General features: G+C 36.4%; 1 protein-coding gene across 3 annotated transcripts; it reads right to left on the bottom strand.

The window, feature by feature from the left end:
- Positions 1–3: 3 nt before the first annotated feature.
- On the bottom strand, positions 4–21,194 carry cyth3a (cytohesin 3a). Of its 3 annotated transcripts, none has more exons than XM_057358365.1 (13): positions 21,105–21,194; positions 13,115–13,197; positions 12,263–12,327; positions 12,011–12,077; positions 11,704–11,822; positions 11,138–11,218; positions 10,717–10,829; positions 8,118–8,266; positions 7,908–8,019; positions 6,536–6,612; positions 5,739–5,810; positions 4,643–4,797; positions 4–2,776 (listed from the first exon to the last, which is right to left on the bottom strand). In XM_057358365.1, exons 3-13 carry the CDS (start codon positions 12,298–12,300, stop codon positions 2,704–2,706), a joined length of 1,056 nt encoding a protein of 351 aa, XP_057214348.1. In that variant the 5' UTR covers positions 12,301–12,327; positions 13,115–13,197; positions 21,105–21,194; the 3' UTR covers positions 4–2,703. The 3 variants fall into 3 exon arrangements, with proteins under 3 accessions (XP_057214348.1, XP_057214346.1, XP_057214347.1); XM_057358363.1 differs by lacking the exon at positions 21,105–21,194 and adding an exon at positions 20,753–20,882; XM_057358364.1 differs by lacking the exon at positions 21,105–21,194 and adding an exon at positions 19,939–20,303.
- Positions 21,195–21,382: the final 188 nt, after the last annotated feature.

Genomic DNA, 21,382 nt, shown 5'->3' on the forward strand with positions numbered 1-21,382 from the left:
ACTGTACAAAAAAAATTATATGGAAAACTGGGATTTTGAATCGAATGCAGTTGGCTGCAAACCATTGCCTGCATTGTTTTGTTGAATTTTGGAAGATATAATTCAGACAGCGATAGTGGATGTACCTAAACAAGATAAACATTTCTGTGTGACTTCGGTGAGGATAATCCTTGAGATTAGGTGAATGTTTAAGTCTACAGGATAAGAGAATGATTCACTTTTGATCTTTTGTATTGTACCATGATCACAGTGAAGATCACATCGAAATAGGTTTTCAAGCAAGGATTATTTTGCTTTTTGTAAAAAGGTTTTTTTTGCCTTTACCTTGAATAAGATTACAGAATAATTACATTTATTGCATTTAAAATGCTCTTTGTACACTCAGTCTCTAATGCTGATAACATTTTGAAATAATTAATTATTAATAACACCTAATATGGAAATGTCCATTATAGGGTCTGTTTACTGGACAGGCCATAAGCCTATAGTCCCTGTCTGGGAAACCGCCCCATAGAGTTTAAGGTAGTTAAAGACATTTTTATTTTCTAAAGGCCTTTCAAAGTCCTTGACTGACAATACTAAATGTCTTATCCTGGGCTTCCTTAAAAACAAACTCAACACTGTTTTTAATAATTACAGTATTACTGGCAGCAGGTTGCCAGTAACTTACTGTAAATTTAAATGCATGTAATTTGCCGGCAACAGTTTGTTCAGAGATAAATTAACATTAAACATTAACAAGTCTTTACAGAAAAAAACCCTATAAAATAACAGCCTCATGCAAAGCATTCTGGGAACCAGAATCATTAACCTTCTTTTTCAGAATTTTGTTCCCAGAATGCTTTGCATGAAGCTGTTATTTTATGTTTTTTTCTGTAAATATAAAGTTAATGTTTAATGGTAATTTTTCTTTGAACAAACCATTAAATTACATAAATTGAAATCTACAGTTACTGGTAACCTGCCAATAAAACTGTAATTTCTACAGAATTATTTTACAGTGTTAACATGGTTAATAAAGTAGATTAGCAAACGATCATTGTTATTTAGTTTGTATTTTCCCAAAGCTTCTGTGCAAAGTATTGTTCAGAATGTTTAGTGACAAGAATTCAAAAGTTGTTCATAGCATATGTTTTATGTTCATGTCCTTGTTTGTGACTATGCCCATTTACTGGCTTTCTAAAAACATACAGAAAGCAACAATATACCCCATTATTTTGTGTGTAGATTATCTCTGAACAAAACATTTCACATTATAAGTGAATTATGAGCGCTACACAAAATTAGCAACATGCAAATCAAATTATGGTATTGGCAACATTTTTAACAAATATGTTGTAAATCCATAACACCATTTCATAACACATACTATTTACATTTGACATCAAAGTGTTTAACAGAAGCTAAAGCACATGAATCCATTGCAATAAAATTTATACCTCTGTTTTGAATTGAGTATAGAAAATTTAGCCTAGCTCTGCCACCTGCACCATCGCTGCCGCCTCCCAAAGTGAGATCTGACCTCCAAGCATATTCACATTTCTAGTGGTACCTGACAAAAACATCAATCTATTATTTTCCTGAACCATGGTCCTTCACAAAACAGGTAAAAAATTAATTCAATTTCTGTATTTTCAAAGTTTAATATGATAAGTATTATAGACACTAGAGATGGTTACTTGACCTTGCTTAAAATACAGCAAATTTATTTTTAACTACCTGTAGTTTATTTGATCTATATCATGATTCAGTAAACAGGGCTGGATTAGTATATTTGTATTTATTCTATTGTATTTGCATTAAACAACAACATATCTTACAGACCAAAAAAATCTACATTTAAGAGCCTGTTTTAGCTATAAAAATAATCAATCATTGCCTTTTGATGCATATGTATAAGAATCAAAGTAACACATTTACAAATGTTCATAAATACAACAAATGTTTTAACATCAGCAACTGTTTAAATAAAATAAAGCATTCACATGGGTGAAGAATTTGTATTATTGTTGAGAACACAAAGTATTACCAGCATATTGAGGGAACATAAGAAAATGTTAGTTTTACAGCATATTTCAAAATACTATTAAAGACCTTATAACAAAAGAAATAAATAGAATGTACAAATGTTGTCTGATTACTTGTGTTGGAATTAATAGAACCAGTCCTGCTGATTTAAATGGCTATGAGAACATTTTAAACGATCGATGCAATGAATACATTGAACAGTATTTAACAGCACTACAATAAAACTTGAAATGTTTAAAAAACAATGTACATTGAAATTGCATAATCACTTCAAAATTCTACAGAATCTAAGAAAACAAACCTGAACGTTTGTGATTCATGCTGTAGGCAGCAGGGGGCGCCACTCACTGTACATTGGACCCACATTTGAAATGATGCAGATATTGTAGCAGTTTTATAGGTTATCACTCTTTAAAGTTCGTTTTTGACAGACACAAAAACAGTATATAACTGCACCATCAAACATTCTCCATCCAATCCATTGTGTTTTCACCAGAGCGAGAATCTTCTAAACCCACATCCTTTAGATTAGCACTTTTTAACTTCACAATTTAATTTTAACAATATTGTCCTACTTCATCCTTAACTCTGACAGCTCTTTTCTGTCACCTGGAAGATCAGAAGAGTCCGTTGATCAGTTGAGCCCAAGCTAAAGGTTCAACATTTACACAGCTTTCACTTTTTAGTGGCGACTCTCCGCTTCCTGGTGGCCAGCATGTCATAGAAAGGGTCTCTGCTGATGCTCGCCCTGTAGACAAAACAGGTCAAAATAATCTGTAAAATCCCACAGAAGCATATTTATTACAATATACAATCATAATGTATATAAAACTATCATATTTTATGGAACCAGTGAATGAGGAATTATGGGTAAAACCTGTAAATAAATAAAGAGTTGCAATTGTTTTGTTTTGGTGTGGGTGACCCATATTTCCTGGTAGCTGCACAGAACGTGTTGAGGCTTCTTCTGTAGTATAAACACGGCCTTTACTGACCACAGACTGACATTACTCCAGATGAGTCACAGGACATGTGTTAACTAGACACCTACATAGTTCCCTACACAATACCCACATTACCTCAAAATACGACAGAGGAAGGCGGAGAGAGAGAGTTTGTAATCATTGTTTTATTATGACACATTTTATTAACACCACCCTCAATTCAAATACAATATAGAAAACCTCGAATTTTTCCAACTTTTGTTAAAGATGTCCAACCAAGACACCAAAAGATTTTCTTTTCCAGAACTCTATGTAGCAACCCTTGTGTAATATTTCTCATGAACACACAAAAAAAACCATGTGTTCATTTTGAATGATTTTTAATATCATGTGAGTGACATTCACTAGGAATGGGCCATGTCACCGAGTACTACTTGGCCAACGAGTAATAAAATAAATTGAGTTCTGTTGGATAACATACACTACTGTTTGAGCTGCATCTGTTCCATAAAGTGCAGAGTTATAAAATCAGGTGTTTCTGTTTCATTATTAGTATTCATTAAATAGTATTTATTTTCCCTACTATGGCAGTCCATGGGGGGTGAGGTCTGTTTGGTTGCTGACATTCTTCCCAATATCTTTCTCTGTGTTCAGAGCATTTATACAGGTTTGGAATAATCTGAGGGTGAGTAAATGATGACAGGATTTAAATTTTTGGGTGAAATTTTTTTAAAGAAAATGTTAGTTCAGAAAAGTTTAATATCTTCGTTTAACATAAGTGTGTTTGTCTTTGTTTAATTGTTGTGTTTTCATAAAAATAATAATGAATCACAGACTATGCATTCGTTTAGTAAGAGGAAAATCCCCAAATCTATCTATCATCTATCTATCTATCTATCTATCTATCTATCTATCTATCTATCTATCTATCTATCTATCTATCTATCTATCTATCTATCTATCTATCTATCTATCTATCTATCATCTATCTATCTATCTATCTATCCATCCATCCATCCATCCATCCATCCATCCATCCATCCATCCATCCATCCATCCATCCATCCATCCATCCATCCATCCATCCATCCATCCATCCGTAATAAAACGTGAAATATCGTTATTATTACTGTTACTGACTGAGTACATTTTCTGGCAGGTATGTAAAAAATTTTGGACCCTGTATTTCACTATAGCAGACAAGTTCACACAGTATTTTGTAGTGCTGAATTACATAGGATATATTGGGTATATATCGGTTCAATAACACAGAGAAATGGGGTATTTGTGCAGCAAAGAAATCTGTTTAAGGCCACGCCAGAAAAAATGTCCCAGACTTATGGCTAAACAATGAAAGACTAAGCACTCTTTGCCTTCCCTTTTCTCTGCCGATAAATGCTGATTTATCCTCAGGAAACCCATTTAACCTTGAGAGGACTTGGGTCAGTCTGACTCCATTAGTCTTGTCAGCACTACAATGCAAGAGAGCCATTCTCATTTCCCCAGTCCCTTCATGTGTACGCACGTCTAAAACACTGAAACTACTGTACAGCTGTGATCATTTGTGATAGTCTTAGTTTGCATATGTGTGTGTATGCACATGACCTACAGCTGACACGCCTCGGTCAGACAGGAAGAAAACGATAAGCCCTGCCACGATAAAGTCTTACTTGATGGATTTAATCCACTCTTCCTTCTCTTCGGGAGTGGGCGCTGATATTCTGTACACCACGTGATTCCCCTCCACCACCTTCCCGTCGGCTTCCGTCTTGCATGCTTTTATTACCTGCCCCTTGTGACTGGGGTTGTAGAGCTCAAAGCAATTCTGAAAGGTTAAAATATGACGTGGTCACTTTTACTTCTTTAATTCACCATTGACAAACTTTACGTAGCAAATATAGGATTATAAAAAAAACAGTTTAGCAGAGAGTGAGTTTCACATTGTGTCGGAATGATTATAATTACAGTACAATGCACACATCCTATGACTCGTAATTGATTAGTTTCTATGGCGACGCTTTTAACAGCAAATCATTCATCTGTGGCTTTGTGCTGACAACATCGCTTTCATTCAGATTCACTCATTTATAACTATGTACTTGCAAAATGTTAAGAAGCAAAGCAGAACAGTCCTGTAGCTTAACCGACAAAGCGTTAACGCTAGCATCGCTAACGGCATTGGTTCAATTCCCAGGGAAGACATAAAGCAATAAGCAAATGGATAGATTACAGGACAAAGGCATCTGTCAAATTGTAAATACAGTTGCCTGTCTGTCTTTAGATGTTGAGGTTACTGACATAGAATTTAAAGTCCCAGTGAAATTAAAAATAACAATTCCAATTTTTTCTTGAAATATTGCAGCGTTTATTGTAAATAGCTTACCTTCTCTTTTTAAAATTCATGTGCCCTCATAATCTTCTCTTAAAATCTGAAAATGCAGTTCTGTCCTGTAGTGACTATTCATCTTATATGACTTAAGTTAGACGGCTTGGGCAGGGCATCTGTTAAGTCCTCCCCAGTCTGCTCCCAGTTCCATTTCAAAATGCAACGGCTGTTTTTATACATTAAATCGCAGGAAAAAACAAGCCACGCCCACAATTTTTTCTAATTAAAAATTCTGTTTCATTCGGAAAGGCGTCAGAATACGGAAGTAAACACGATCACAACTTCCGGTTCACAGGGACTTGAACTGTTACATGCTGTTTTATAGTTACGCAATTTAAAAAATAATGCACTTAACATCTCAAGTATCAAGAGGAACTCACAGGTTTCCTTGGTTCCTCGACCTCTCTTATACTGAGATTCTCCAGTGGAATGATCCCTCGAGGCTCTTTGTCCTGTGAACACACATTTCATTCTTTAATCCCCGTTTTAAAGGTCTGTTTATTTTTTATTATTTAAGCAATTACATCTTAATCTTTAATATGTTTCAATACGTGAAGTGGAGGATGGGGAGCTTTGGAAAAAATGTCATAAGCAACTACTGACTGTCTGTCTCTTAGTCTAAATGTGGAACACAGCCAGGCGCAAAAAAAATAAACATTATTTCCTTCCACTTTGCTGATGAGACGGCAAAGCGGGAGGCGATTGTGATTGTGTTCTGTGCAGGGGTCTGGTATTAAACCAGCCACATGTTCACTTCCAACCCAGAGATCATGTGCTTGTTTGGTCTCAGTTGAGAATGTAAGGCACAGCGGAGCACTAGTATATGACAAGATTATGAATTTTGTTTTTCTGATTTTGTTATCTCACGTCTCTTATTTTCTTACTGTGACATTAAAATATAGAACATATCCCTGCTGTAAAAAACAATATAGAACCCTGCCCAAAACATGATAGATAATGTAATGGATTTAATGGTTATAATAGGAAATTTATTGGCTTTAATAGAAACTATAATGGTGTTTATCTGATGGAGTCTATTGGTGGGTTGTTATCTGGCAGATGGGACCCATGAAATCATTTTGGACTAATGCTCAAAACACTACAAAAAATAATTTTGTAATGGTTTTTAGTGGGTTTCTAGTGTTTTCTTTAGCAATGATTTGAGCATATAACTTACTGTTGTATATTCAAAGTAATACAGACAATTGTCTGTCAAAATGAACCATCTCCTCTTCCAGGTCTTCACTCGCCCACCTGCAAGTTAAAACAGATCACTGAATAATCTAAAACAATTGCATTGCATGGAGCTGGTGTAGTTTCTGTTTTACAACTAACATTTTCTTAAAGGGATAGTTCACCCAAAAATGAAAATTCTGTCATCATTTACTCACCCTAAGATTGATCCAAACCTGCATACATTTCTTTGTTCTGCTAAACTCAAGGAAGATATCTGAAAGAACGTCAGTAAGAAAAATAGATCTCATCCCCCATTGACTCCCGTAGTATTTATTTTGCCTACTATGACAGTAAATGGGGGATGAGATCTGTTTGGTTACTGACATTCTTCCAAATATCTTTCTTTGTGCTCAGCAGAACAAAGAAATTCATACAGATTTGGAACAGCCTGACTGAGCGTTCCCACCAAACGCGACTTGCTCGAATGAATCGCGCTATTCGCACGTAGTTGGACACTTGAACATTTTGAGTTTACTCGCTTCATTCGCGCGTGAAATTCGCTTCGTTCGCGCATGAAATTCACTTCAGAACAGACGCGAATTCACGTCATGGAAGGGGTTTCTGACAGGCGGCTCCAGTCTCGTGTATATATATAGCTCAAATTGAGTAAAGATCGTTTTTTACAATTTACCAGATTGTCCGACCTCCTCACTCACTTTCTTCCAAGCAAGATCCTTTTTATTCCTGTTTCGATAAAAGTAAGATCTATCGTACAGCTCCGGGTATCCACATACAGCAAAGATGATTTTGTCCTCCATTGTTGTTTCGGATTTCTGCCTCCGCTCGCTACGTCACAATAACGTCACTACTAGAGCAAGCTCCTGATTGGTTAACGTGGCGCGAATTTTCGCCAAAGTTCAGATCTTTCAATTCGCCCGAAACGCTCAATTCACGCCGTGTCATTCGTGCCGCCTCACTCGCGCGAATCGTGCCGCAGGATGTCCTATCGCGTCTTTGCATTGACTTAACATGTAAATCACTCGCACTTAACGCTTCATTCGCGTTTGGTGGGAACGCAGCTTGAGAGTGAGTAAATGATGAGAGAATTTTCATTTTTGGGTGAACTATCCCTTAAATGCACATTAGTGGACATTAAAGCATCATTACTCATAAAAGCATCTTAAACGCTATAATAATCCGCCAGTAACATCAGAATTATCTATTCTGATCTGAATTACTATGAGATTTATGCTATGAGAAAAAATGCTTAAAGCTCCTCATTGCTTTGAATGACGTCAGAGTAAAACATCTGCTGTTTAAAATCCAAGAAAAAAAAAACAGATGGATGACAGATATGTATAGATAAAACAAACCTAATTTTAACAGCCACCCCTCTCTGTCCGGATTGAAGAATGTGTGGGTTAGATCATTCCCATCATCTTCAGGAATTTTGAAAGGCTCATTTTTAATTCTCTCGTATAAATTCTGTGGGAACAAAAGATCATTATGTTAATGCGTGTTGTGTGGTTACATAAGTGTATCGTTTGAAACTTGTTCCGCCACAGCAGAAAGCAGAAACTGACTCGGAGCAGGTCCTCGGGCAGATCTCCACCCTCATTGATGCCCCGGTTCATTAAGATGAACCTCTCCACAGTGGGCTTGTCTCTAACATTGGGGTTGTGCAGGCTGGTGTTCAGCATGATGACAGAAAATGAGAGAACGTAGCACGTGTCTGGCGAGAGAAGAAATCACTGGAGTAAATAAAGCATTTATTTGAAGATATTAAAACCTTGCAATTGCTCAGTTTAATCGTTCCTTAGTTGCCTCCTATTGCCTCGTATTATAAAAACATTCAATATGATGCAACACAAAGGCCACTTTTTAATCTGACGGATAGTGTTTCTGGATCTTTAGAAGGAATCATGCTGAAAGGAAAATAATGCAGTCGGAAATATTAATATTTCAGGAAATAAAAACTCCCCTGCGACTAGTTTTAGTGCAATGTTTTCAGTCCATTTCTAGTCTGTTGCATTTTATACAGTCTTTCAGAACTGATGTGCCAATATGTGCACTATTTGACCGGCAGTTATAAAGCTTTCTGTTGTGTGGGCCAGAATCTCCAGAGAGACAGAGAGTGTTGTGTAATTCAACATTGCCTTGCACAGAGAGAAAAACTGAAGTTGTGTTCCAAAAGATGGTACATTATACACTACACACTATGCAATTAAATGTTGTACTGTGCGTCAAGTGTATGAATTTTACAAGGGTATGCAATCGCCTATGGAACACTCATACTACACTCCTACACGCTGTCTGCACAGGACGTGATGCGGCACGACAAAAGACAATAGAGCCCATTACAACCTATTATAACTTTAAATTGTGTGCACACTGGATGCGGCGTGACGCGACACTTCAAACCCATTAAAGTCCCACTGCATTCGACCATTTTATCACTTAAAAAAAAAAACTTCTGTGATAATGTCTTAATGCCTTTAAAGCCACAATATGGAAGAATTTTGTTATGAAATATCCAAAAATCACTTTCACAGTGTGATATATTTCATGCAGTTGTGTACTTACATTATCCCAAATGTTCCCAAGAATGTGCAAGTCCAGAGAAATTCCTATTTAAAATAATGGCCCTTGTCTCCCTTGTGTTTGTCGCATATCAGTGACCTAATATCCGGTGCTCCGCACTACCCTAAGTTTCCGGTTGTAGAAACTATGGCAACACGCAAATGCGGAAGTGGTTATACAGCATCTGGGACGCAGCATCTGTTGTTCTGTTATTATGGATCACGATTACTCTTTGGCGAGTAAAGGAAACCCAAAAAAGCGTAAACGTAGGCCAAATGAGGCAAGCAGGCTTATGGACAAATGAAGAAATAAAACAAGGATTAATATCGGCGTGGCTTTTTCTAAATGGAGAGAGCTTCGCGACCAACTTGGACTTGACAGAGACTCCGCTCTCGCATGTGTTTTAATAGACAGGTAAGCACATTTTTTTATTGTACACGAAATATTCATGCACAGATTATTTGAATAGTTATGAATGCAGTTACCCTATGAAATACAACATATGTCGCACAAAAATATGTAGCCAATAATGTTACTGTACTTGTAAATGCTGTGGGTTGTTCCAATTAACTTTATAAACGACGACTGTATGACTGTTTTAAACAGGTAAAACTGTGTAGCATTACGCTACCAAATCAATGAACAAAGTCCAATATCAGTCGCGGGCTAACGTAGCATTACATTCCACGTTTCTTGCAAGCTAATTCATTACGATGACATAAAACAAAATTAATTCATTACCTCGTCCGTGAACATGATGGGCGATCTCCATACACCTCTGGATGGTGAAAACGACATGTTCCATAATTCCACTCTCCTACATAACATCATTTTCCTTCGCCTTTCGAAAGTGCGCCATCTAGCGGTCCAAATATTCCATATTGTGGCTTTAAATGACTGGAATGTAATTCTACACCCTTGCTTCGTTTAGTATACACAGATTCATGAATATGCAAATTAGTCCCTGCCTCCATTAAATCGCATGAACTTGGACCGTTGATTATAGGTACATAGATGCCTTATTCAACTTGTGAGCAGCGCATGCTCGTGTTGCAGAAGCAGATCTGAAACAGCAATGGTCGTTTCAGTGCTGAGTCTTTGTGCCATTCTTACTTTTCTATGGCTTAAAGTCTGTTAACGTGATTGGTTACAGGGTTATGATGTCGTAAACAGAGGCAGTTTCAAAAGCATAACAACGCATATCAAAAACACCACAAAGACATACTATAAACAACACTAAAAACTTGATTTTCACCACAGGGGGACTTTAAGAACAAGGATTATTTATGTATGTATTAAAAGCGCTTTTAGTGCATGGATAATGTGCTGGCATGCATAATAAAGCATTTTTATTAGTTTTCCCAGATGTGTGTAAATGCAGAACGTTTTGATAACGTGTCGTGTGTACATGAAACTTTTCAAAAATGCAACGTATACTTGTATGGCATCGCTGCTAAAGTAGTAGTGTACACACTACAAAGTGGTGTAGAACAGTGCATAAGTATGCAGATTGTATGCACCACCATGCAAACACAAAAATTTTAATTGCACATATAAAATGTCAGAATTTTGGAAGTTTTGAGGCAAACATGGGTGCCTCACCTGTAGACTGAAAGACACCTGGGTTACATTGGCAATATCGAGCAGCGAAAGCCTCCATCATTCGATCAATCTTCTGCGCTTCACCCGGAAGTCTGAAACTCCACAAAAACTGCCTACAAGGAGAAAGAGGAATCTTACTTCAAATAAAGACATAAAAACAAAGACATAACAAAATGAAAATATATAACAATGCTACTGTTTTAATAAATCTAAAGAAAATAAATATTTAATCTTTAAAGGAGTAGTTCACTTCAAAATTTGCCCCCACTGACTTTCCATAGTAGGAATAAAATTACTCCTTGAAGTGAAGTGAACTACTCCTTTAAGTTAATATTAAAAATGCAAATCTTAAAATATTACATAAGTAACATACTGGTTCATCTTAAGAGCAGACAGCAGTGCTTGGACATACACATCTTACCTCAAAGCTTGAACCAGGTTAAGATCTGCAAACTCATGAAGCTCCACAAAAGCCTGTAGAACCTTAATGTTGAAATCATCTCTAAAAATGACACAATATTCAGTGTATTTCAGACCATTTCAAAATCCAATCACAATCCAAACATTCACCGAAGTCTTTCTTTAGGTTTGGCAGCATTTGAACACATGCAAGGGTCTTAAAAGGACAGTAACTGAAACAAGGTACCAATTTATCAGCACATACTCTGTCTTACAAAAGCTGACACGAGGCCTCCATGTTCTTCTAATCACGTCTACAATAATTACATGTTCCAGCTCTCCTCGTTAATACAGTTAACAGGGATTGCTGTGTATAGTTCATGTGCAATAAATGAAAACACTGTACATGAGCTGCAGGCTAGTGCGCAGCAAAACAGCCTTACTACTGTTATCAAGTTGGACAGGTTGCTTACGTGGACATGGCTATTTTTACATCTTCAGATATAGCACAGTATATCAAGCTTTATCTAACATCACACACATATTTCTTATAAACACAGGTCTTGCTGTGTAAGCTTTGTGACTCACCTTTCCCCTAAATAATCTCCTATGGCAGTTTTGTTTAGGCCTTCGCCTTTATAGAGAAACTGCGAGATGTCCTCAGGTGTGTGTTGCAGAAGATCGTTCTCCAAAAGAAATTGGATTCCCTGCAAAGATGTTTGAGATGTTAACCAGTTTCCACTTCACAATGTTTGTGCATGCTACATGAATCTAAACAATACATGAATCTAATCCCAGCCTTTAAATATGTGATATGTACTATTTGTTTGTTACTGTTAGGGGGGATAAAACCATGGAAAACATGTTTAATAGTAAAGTAATATGGAGAACTCACCTTTTTAGGATCCATATTAAATTTCTTTCGTCCGACTGCAATCTGTTTGTTCCTCTGAGTACTTTTGCTGAAACGTAACATGAAATGAAATGTATATAATATAGATATAACATAGGTATAGATCGAAATGTAGATAATCTTCAGGCGAGCCTTGATACAAACACACAAATACTACAATTGATAACCTGTAAAATCAACAGATACAATCATTATAGGGCTGAAACTAGGATATAAGGAACTAAAAGTGCTTACTTTTCTCTGACGCATGTTAAATGCTCAATCTCTGTCATGACTTCAGAGATCTCAAACTTTAACCGCTGCAAGAATAAAGAAAGGTTAAAGCACTGATGTTGTACTTAAAACATGGCACTATTAAACTTATAATAGACATTATTAATATGTAATTAATTAATTAATATATAATTAATTAATATTACTTTTTAATTCATCTCACAATTTACTGAAAAAATAATTATATTGTGGTGGGGGGACATGTTAAATGTCAATCTCTGAGATGTCGTGGTTTTAAAGGGGTCATATGACACGGCAAAAACGAATATTTTCGTTTGTTTTATATGTAATGCAATGTGTATACATGATTTAAGGTTAAAAATGCAGTATTTTCCACATACCGTGCATGTTTGTATCTCCTCTTTTCACCGCATCTCTGAAACGTGCAGATTTTTTACAAAGCTCATCGCTCTGAAAAGCGAGGTGTGCTATGATTGGCCAGTTAACAGGTGTGTAGTGATTGGTTGAATACTGCAAGCGTGTGACGGAAATGTGACGCCTCTTACTATATTTGGAACATCAGGTTCCAAAGCAATTGTGCTGACTGGTACGGCCACCTTACTTACTTTGTCAAATCATACCATGAACTGACGTAGATTTGTGGGGGTGTGGTTACACGAGGCGTTTCAGGCAGGTCTGAGTGAGCATTCGCTTTTAGATAGAATGCATCTTTTCTTCCGACACTTAAATTTTTGCAATTTTACGTGTCTAATACATGCATGGGCGACTTCTAACACACCAAAGACACAGATAAACACGTACAGTATTCGCGCCATATGACCCCTTTAAGGAGACTTTACAAATGCTCAATACCTCAATGTCATCTAGCAGCTCTTTTTTTCTTCTTCTGATGTTTGACAGCTCATCTCTTTCTTCAAGTGACAAATCATCAGGCACTATGAGGGCAAAAATGTGACGTTACTTTATAATAATAAATGTTTTTTTTATTTTATTTAAGTGAGATACAAAGAATTCAAAGAAGCTTCACTTGTTAAAATCAGCCCAGGTGATTCTAAAACTATTATATTTACAGTTGATTTACAGGGTGTTTGGATCTGTGGAACTCGACATTTATATTTATTCAAAGAAAAAAAATCCCCTTCTCATTTCCTTTTCAGTACATTTTACACAAAAAAACGAATAGCACCTTTTCTAAATGATTTAACAGAGAAAAATGACAAATATTAGCCATTTATGTGTTTACAGTGTGTTGCTTTTCAATTCAATTCAATTTATTTATATAGCGCTTTTCAGAATGTGCATTGTTCTAAAGCAGCTTTACAGGAGCAAATAAGAAAAACAGAAAAACACAGAAAGGTAAAACACAGCACAGTGCATGGTGCTTATAGACCAAGCAAGATCATTCTAATAAATAATATCTAAGAAATAAATAAATGCAGTAATAAAGCTCCATCAGGACTCTGAAAATACAGTTCTAAATTTTAAAAGGCATTATTTTGAATTTATTCATTTAAACTAAACTAATTTAATTTAATTCATTTTTTAATATATAAAATGTAGCTGTCCTATTCCATCTTAAAATGAGGCATCTATAAGTATGCCATGTGATTAGCATTTTTTCTGTTATGCTATCGAAACACTGCAGTGTTTGAGCATCTCTTGGCTCAGCCTATAACGTGAAGATCTGACATTTGGAGGACAGGGAAGGGTTTGAGAAAACTGTTTGATAACCATCACAGTTTTTGCCATTTCTTTAGATGCTAGTGGGGCAGAACAGTGCCTACTGAAACACAAAAGATTAGATTAGGTAACACTATTAAAATATTTATAACCTTTGAGCATTATATCCTATATGCGTACGTTACTTAGCTCATTTCTGGAGGTTTTTAATTGCTTCAGATTTAACGAAGTCACACAGGACCTTCTTTCCTGTAAATTCCTGAACTGCCTGCATCTGAAGTTTCAACAAACTTTCACAAGTAGGACAGACTGCTGCAGAGTTTTGGATGGGGACTTTAAATGCTTCGGGCTCATTCCCTGTAAATCTGGACAGTATGAGTTCATTATATAATAGTACCTTAGGCACAGCAGGATTAGACGGGTTTATAAGAGGGGCAGGGGGGAATTTCCTGCGGTTGTCTGGTTTTGCCGCATGACAATGGAGGGGAAGTTGAGAATGAGTGCATGAATCAGAGTTCAACCTTAACAAAAACACTTTTGGGCTGATTCACTGCCATCACCAGAGCTTTTAAATTCAGCGCAATGGCATTTCTCATTGTTTTATTATTTTATAAAGACCCTACTAAATCTTAATGAGGAACCATTTGTTCATTACGCAACAGGGTCTAGGTATGGTCACACATACTATTACTATTACTATTATGGAAGTAAAAGTGTTGGGGTAAAAACAGAATATTGCTTTTAAATTATGAACTCTAACTCGCCTGTGGAATTGGCAAAAATCTTGAAATTTTGTGGGAGGGTGGAAAATTGTTAGAAATAAGGACACAGTATTAGACCGCAGGCAAACATTGGCCTGAGGCTGACAGTAAAAATCTGTTAGTCTTTAAAACCCCCAAAATATTGGCAGACTATGTACAAAACAGACTTTGGTACACCCTTTTCACATATTTTTCACGTATAATGTCCAAAAACTAATTTTATGAAATTTTACTGTTTTCTTAACAGATTGTTCCTGTATTTTTGAAATATGTCCAATTACAGAAAAATCGAAATTTACAAGAAAAACAGGAAAACTTAATTTTGCGAAGAAAAAAATATTTCAGGCGCCCCAGCAGCAAGAAAGTGCCTACTTTTTACAGGATTATTTAAAAGTGCTAAACGTCAACATTGAAAAAGTGCTACTTAAAAACTAAGATATATGTAAATAGAGGAATGTCAAGACTAAATAATCAGCAGCTTGTGATGATTCATTTCACCACTTTGCATCTTGAGCTGTGGAAAAACCAGGAACGTTGAGATATGCAAAATGTCAATTTAAGGCTTCGTTCCATGAGTATGCCAGTAAATCATTATGCTCGTGAAACAGAAAGCACTGCTGACAGTACTGAAAAGCACAGATGAGGAGAAAACGTTGTATTTCAGCCCACGCTGATGATCCGGGGCGTGAATTTGGATATTAAGGGTTTTGCAACAAGCTTCTTTAATCTACACACTGGCCTCAATCCCTCTAACTGTATCTCACCCTATTCTCAATAGCAGCACATGATGCCAGCTGCTCGAAATCCTCATCCCTTACCCACTGATATTATTCACACAAACACATATTGCTGTCTGCACGGGGAGTTACAGTACAGGACATTTACTGTACACATGGATGTGTCTCGATCACATTTACTTTATGTGGGGTCTATCATGCATCTTAATGCATCTGTCAATCATAGTAATGAATATGGTCCTGTAATATAGATGATGCAATACTTGAAGGACTTCTATTGGGTCAAATCTAAATGATTTAGTAGCTTCAGAGATGATGCATACATAACACTCAATACAGAAAAAGGAAAGATATTTGCATTTCTGTGGAGCAGATGGAAAAAACTGACAGCTTATCTCAGACCAAAAGGAAAAGAGTTTCTACTTCCTTCTCAGTGTGTGTTTCTCTTTATCCTCTTAAAGTCTCGCAGATTTGTTTTGTTGCCGGGCATTTACAATAATATTAGCAAAAAGAGGTAAAGAACTAACTGTGTATATACCCGAACATCAAACAACATTTTGCTCTATATAAACGTGATAGTTTACCCGAAAATGAAAATTCTACAAAGCGCAAAAGAAGATATTTTGAAGAATGTTGGTACCCATTCACTTCTATTGTATGGACACAAAACCAATGCAAGTGAATGGGTACCGCCGTTGTTCTGTTACCGTTGTTGTTTGGTTACCAACATTCTTCAAAACCTCTTCTTCTATGTTCTGTAGAAGAAAGAAAGTCATACAGGTTTGAAATGACAAGAGGGTGAATAAATGATGACAGAATTTTCATTTTGGGTGAACTATCCCTTTAAGATATGATTAGACTAATGTGCAATTAAACAAATATAGACAAGTAGGTATATTGCTATATGGTATATTCAAAAAGATACTAGTCTAATAATACAGCATCATATCAGCATTTGATGTTCTGTTAAAAGATTAACGTTATAAAAAAGGCGTAATTATTTTTTATTTTAAAACAAGAATTGAAATATATGCTAATATTGCTAGTAGACTGTTTCCTTTTGATATTACCTTATTGAAAGACAATAAAATTCCCCCATGGTATGTTATTATTGGTATTATTGCCATGATTCAAGTAATATATTTGTGACCCAATCTTTCAAACTACTGTATGTGTGATGTCTTCAGTAAAAAACCCACATCTCCTTCAATTACCTTCATGCATTTAGAAAACCTGTAAAGGATAAAGCAGTAATGCCCAAGTATGCAAGGCTGTCGACTCTTGCATTCCTGGCATAAAAGAGACGGGGCTCAGGGACAGTCTTGACTCGGTGGGTGGAACATTGGACAAGGATTCTTTGTACTATTTGTCTTTTTATCTCATGCCGAGACAAAAGGTTTTAACATCAAATAGCTATTTAGGTTTTTACTTTCCCCTTTAACTTTTTCGATTCAAAACTAAAAATATTAATTTTCCATTCCAAATGGTTTAACTGTTGCCATGACTAATTAAACATCTTGGAAACCATTCCAGACTTTGCTAAAAATCAATTCCATATGTGGCACTTACGCCACAACAAACGCACTGAACGCTCTCTCTCATGCGCTCATCTCATGAAACTACGACTGGACGCTTCAACATAGGCAGTTCTGCATCATCCACAGTTTCAAAATTATTTTCCGTTTTTCTGATTCGATTATTTATGTGTTTAGATCAAATGATCCTTTTTGTTTCGTTCTGTGAACTACTAACAATATTTCTCCCGAATTTCAAATAAAAATATTGTTTCTATTTGCATTTATTTGCAGAAAATGAAAACTGGAGAAACAGGTCAAAATAACAGAAGAGATGCGCTGGATTTGTTCACACCTCAAATACAGCAAAGAAAACACGTTCATATATTTGTACATGTATTTTTTATGTGATAACCCTCGATATTATCTCACAGTTTTCATGTGTCCTTTCATGCTGTCAGTCTTTCACATTGCTGTTGGATGACTTTATGTCACTTCTGAGGTTTAATTGTGTTGAAATTCAACAGACACTGGACTGGAATGACCACACGAAACATCTAAAAATGCAGAATAAATAACAATTTGGAATTTTTTCAGCGGCTGTATATGTGTGGGTGCAGTATACATGCTTCTGGAAATACTACATTCACCATGTTTTCATTGTCAAGTCACCAGTATGTTGGTTCAAGTACAATATATGCGAAACACACTCCTTCATACCTACATCCCTTACACTGAAAAAAGAGATGATTTTTATTTTGGGGGCTCTTCAGCTCAAGTGCCCTCATAGGCATATGGCCATCTAATTCTTAGGAATTCTTATCTTACAGCGACTTACAGCCTATTCGGTGTTATCAGTTGCATGTTCCCTGGTAATCAAACCCATGATCTTGGTGTTTTTAGCACCATATTGTACCTTATCTAGAGCAATAACTACATGAGTTTATATCGTCTAGACCTTAGGCAGTTTTTCCAGGCCCAGCGTCCTTCAGATCTCAGCTGGGGAAGTCACACCACTGATGAGGTTTTGACCACTGCCTGTGTCATGGTGCCAGACGGCACCTCGTAGGGCCTGGACCAGACACCCGTGGAATCAAACACAGACCACATGTATGAGTGCCAGGACTCACTACTATCTCACTTTAATCAGTTCGAGAAGGTCCTGCTCTTTGTTGATCTGTAGCTTAGGACGAAGCAGTTGTAAAACGGGCATTTTTGCCATTCTGATAAAGACACAAAGTCCTTGACATACTAAGGGCCTTTCTTTTCAGTCAACCATCTGCACAGAAAAAGGAGGGAAAGTAGTTTTCCATTTGGTTTTTCCCATGGTCAGATAAGACTAACTAGCCGCCGAGTCCAAGGCTTTGAAGTTGTCTGGATCACGATACAAGAGGAACCGGGAAGACGTATTGAGCTTAATGGTACCTCTACATCTTCTTGCTCTCTTGTCCTTGTAGACATTTACAATAGTCTCGGTCAGATAAAGTGATTACGGTTGTAAATCAACCAGTGTCGGGTTTTTTGATCCGGTTCCTGGGTCTGTTTTTTTTAAACCCTGGTGGTGCTCCAAAACAGCCCTCGCATAGTAATAAATATCTAAATCACTGTCTCCACTGTCTATCCCATTGATCCCAAAGTAACTGGATACAGAATCAGTGCAAACTCATTTAAATCATCTTGACGCCCATTGGTGCATGTACATTTAATAAATCTAATACACAAAACCAAGTTTGATATCTTCCTACTACGGTCACTTATAATATCCAATTGACCCAGATGGCTTTTGATGGTCATACATTTCAAGGGATAGCTCACCCAAAAATGAAAATTCTCTCGTCATTTATTCACCATCATGACATTCTAAACCTGTACGATTTTTTTATACTGCAGAATACAAAAGAAGATATTTTGAATAACGTCGGTAACCAAACAACATTGGCCCTCATTGATTTCCATTGTATGGTAACCACAAAGACATTTCTCAAAATATCTTCTTTTGTGTTCCACAGAAGAAAGAATCCTATACAGGTTTAGAATGACATGAGGGTGAATAAATAATTTTTTGGATGAACTATCCATTTAAGTCTTGTGATCACCAAAATGGGGGTAAATCACATGTGTAGTAAGTGTGTTACATTCAGCATCTAAGACAACATACACAAAAAAGCCTACAGATTCTTTAGCTTTTTACTTAAATGTTATTTCAAATTTAAATATAATATTTTTTACTACTAATCAATTTACAACTATTCGAAAACCAGAACACATTATGTTGGTGTCTGCTTTGGTATTCTGCTTCAAAAAGCCTGTTAGACATCTTCCTCTCTTATTGATTTACTCTCTTTCTGATCTACTCACCAAGTTACTATTAAAAACACTGACTGTAATAGCAATAGGTACGTTTGTTTATCATTATGGAGCACACTCAAGCTCTTGGACCTAAAATATAGCATTTTTAATTAACAAATTGTTAAATTATACATTGGTCCATAGCACGAGCTCTGGAGTAATTAAATGCCTCATGATTCCTCCTGGCACCACCACTGTACCAATAAACATCTTGAGCTACTTCAAAGCATCTCCACATCAAACAAACTCACGACCTACATTGCAAAACGAGAATGAATGCAGTACAAATCCTACAATGACAGCACGTCATATGTACCATAATATGACTTGTATGTCATTCCACTCTCAAATCTGCATGTAATAAAATAAACATATCCATAAACATGCAACAACTTTTTTGTAAATGAAGAAAAAGATCCAGTTATTTACAATAGTGTAGAAGAATTAAACAAGATTGTCATGTATCTCGAAACCAAGTGAGCTGCCTGTGAACTTAGTCTTTATTTTACGAGTCGTTTGCACGCGCAAACAAAATTTAAAAATGCTGTCTATCTAGGCAGCACACTGCGTTTTGAGGCACAGACAGAGATTGACAGCTGTTTATGCTTACGAAAAAAACACGCGCAAAATCCTACCTCGATTATCTTCATCCATGTTCGTGCTCTGAAGGGTCGCGATGCAAATAAATTTGTTTGTGTTATTCGCCAATGAAAATATAACGCTGTTTTGTGAAGCAAATTCAATCACATAACGATAAAAACTGAGATCATCGTAACCCGGTTTAGATGTTGTGGGCTGTTCTGAGCGTCATTCGCATAATCCATATATTTCTGGAGAGATGGACATAAATCCTGGTGTAAATAAATGAATATGCAGACTGCTGAGAAGGTGCTCGAGACTGCTTGCTCCACGTCCGCTCGTACTCGCATTCGTCCATAGAGAGGACTGAGTGTGAAAAGGTCGCTTCATTTAGCCAGCCAACAGAGGCTCCGCCCACTATAATCCATCAATGTATGACTGATTTTAAAAAGTAGTCATTTTGGTTACCATTTCGTGTTTTATATAGCCTACACAACACAAGCTTTGTCGTGAAAAACCAAAGCTAAAAAACGAGCAGATCAAAATAAATGCAACATTTCTTCCTGAAAGGCAACAAAGGCTGAGAAAACTCGCGATAGAGCTCTTGGATTTTAATGTAGGTAAAATTCAGAATGTTCTTCGATGGAAGTGTATATGAAGAGTTTGGTTGCAAAATGAGATAACTCTTAAAAAAACTTTTTAAAAAATCCAATTAATATCAATAAAACACAATCAAAACATGGTAACATAATAAAAAACATGATTTTTGAAGAATTTAAAAACGGAGTTATCTCATTTTGGAACCAAACTCTTCATATATTTGCCTTTTAAAAGGATTAACTTAATTTAAGAGAGCTCAAAAAGACCTACCTAATATTGGTGTAGTATGCAACATCTTGAACTTTACATGTAGAGTGATGTCAGCATGAGGTGGAGAAACCCAAATCCTTGCAATAACTAGGAACCGACCGGCTTTCCGGACAGCCATTATTAGTCACACAATTTCCCAGCTAAGCTTATGTCATCATCTCTCTAAATTTTCATTTTGTGTCAGGAATACTGTTCTAAAGCTTTGTGTAGTTGTACAAAAATCACGCCACACCCCCAACTACCCCCAAACATATAACTCAATAATTGAATTTGACTTTTTCTCAGCAAAGTCTGTTGCCTTAAGTTAAATGCTCGTACTTTTGTAATTTACATGGGTAAAACGTATACTCACATTCACTTCAACTTATCCATATTCTTTCAATGCTTATACAAGTTGTGCTCTCTTAATTAAATGGTCCATGGGGAAATGTAAGGTACAACTATGAGATAATGCTGATGACCACATAACATAGCCAAACCCTGTGCGTGAGTGGAAGAGTTTGAATTAGGTTCAGGGAAAACAGGGGCTTCAGGGTGGGAATGACATCCTGTGTGGGAAACAGATATCCGCTAAAGCTCAGGAAGAGAATGTTCTTTCCACTTTTCCTTTTTTAAAAGACGAGGAAGAAA

Source organism: Triplophysa rosa, linkage group LG18 (assembly GCF_024868665.1).
Source record: "Triplophysa rosa linkage group LG18, Trosa_1v2, whole genome shotgun sequence".
In the NCBI taxonomy this organism is placed as follows: Eukaryota; Metazoa; Chordata; class Actinopteri; order Cypriniformes; family Nemacheilidae; genus Triplophysa; species Triplophysa rosa.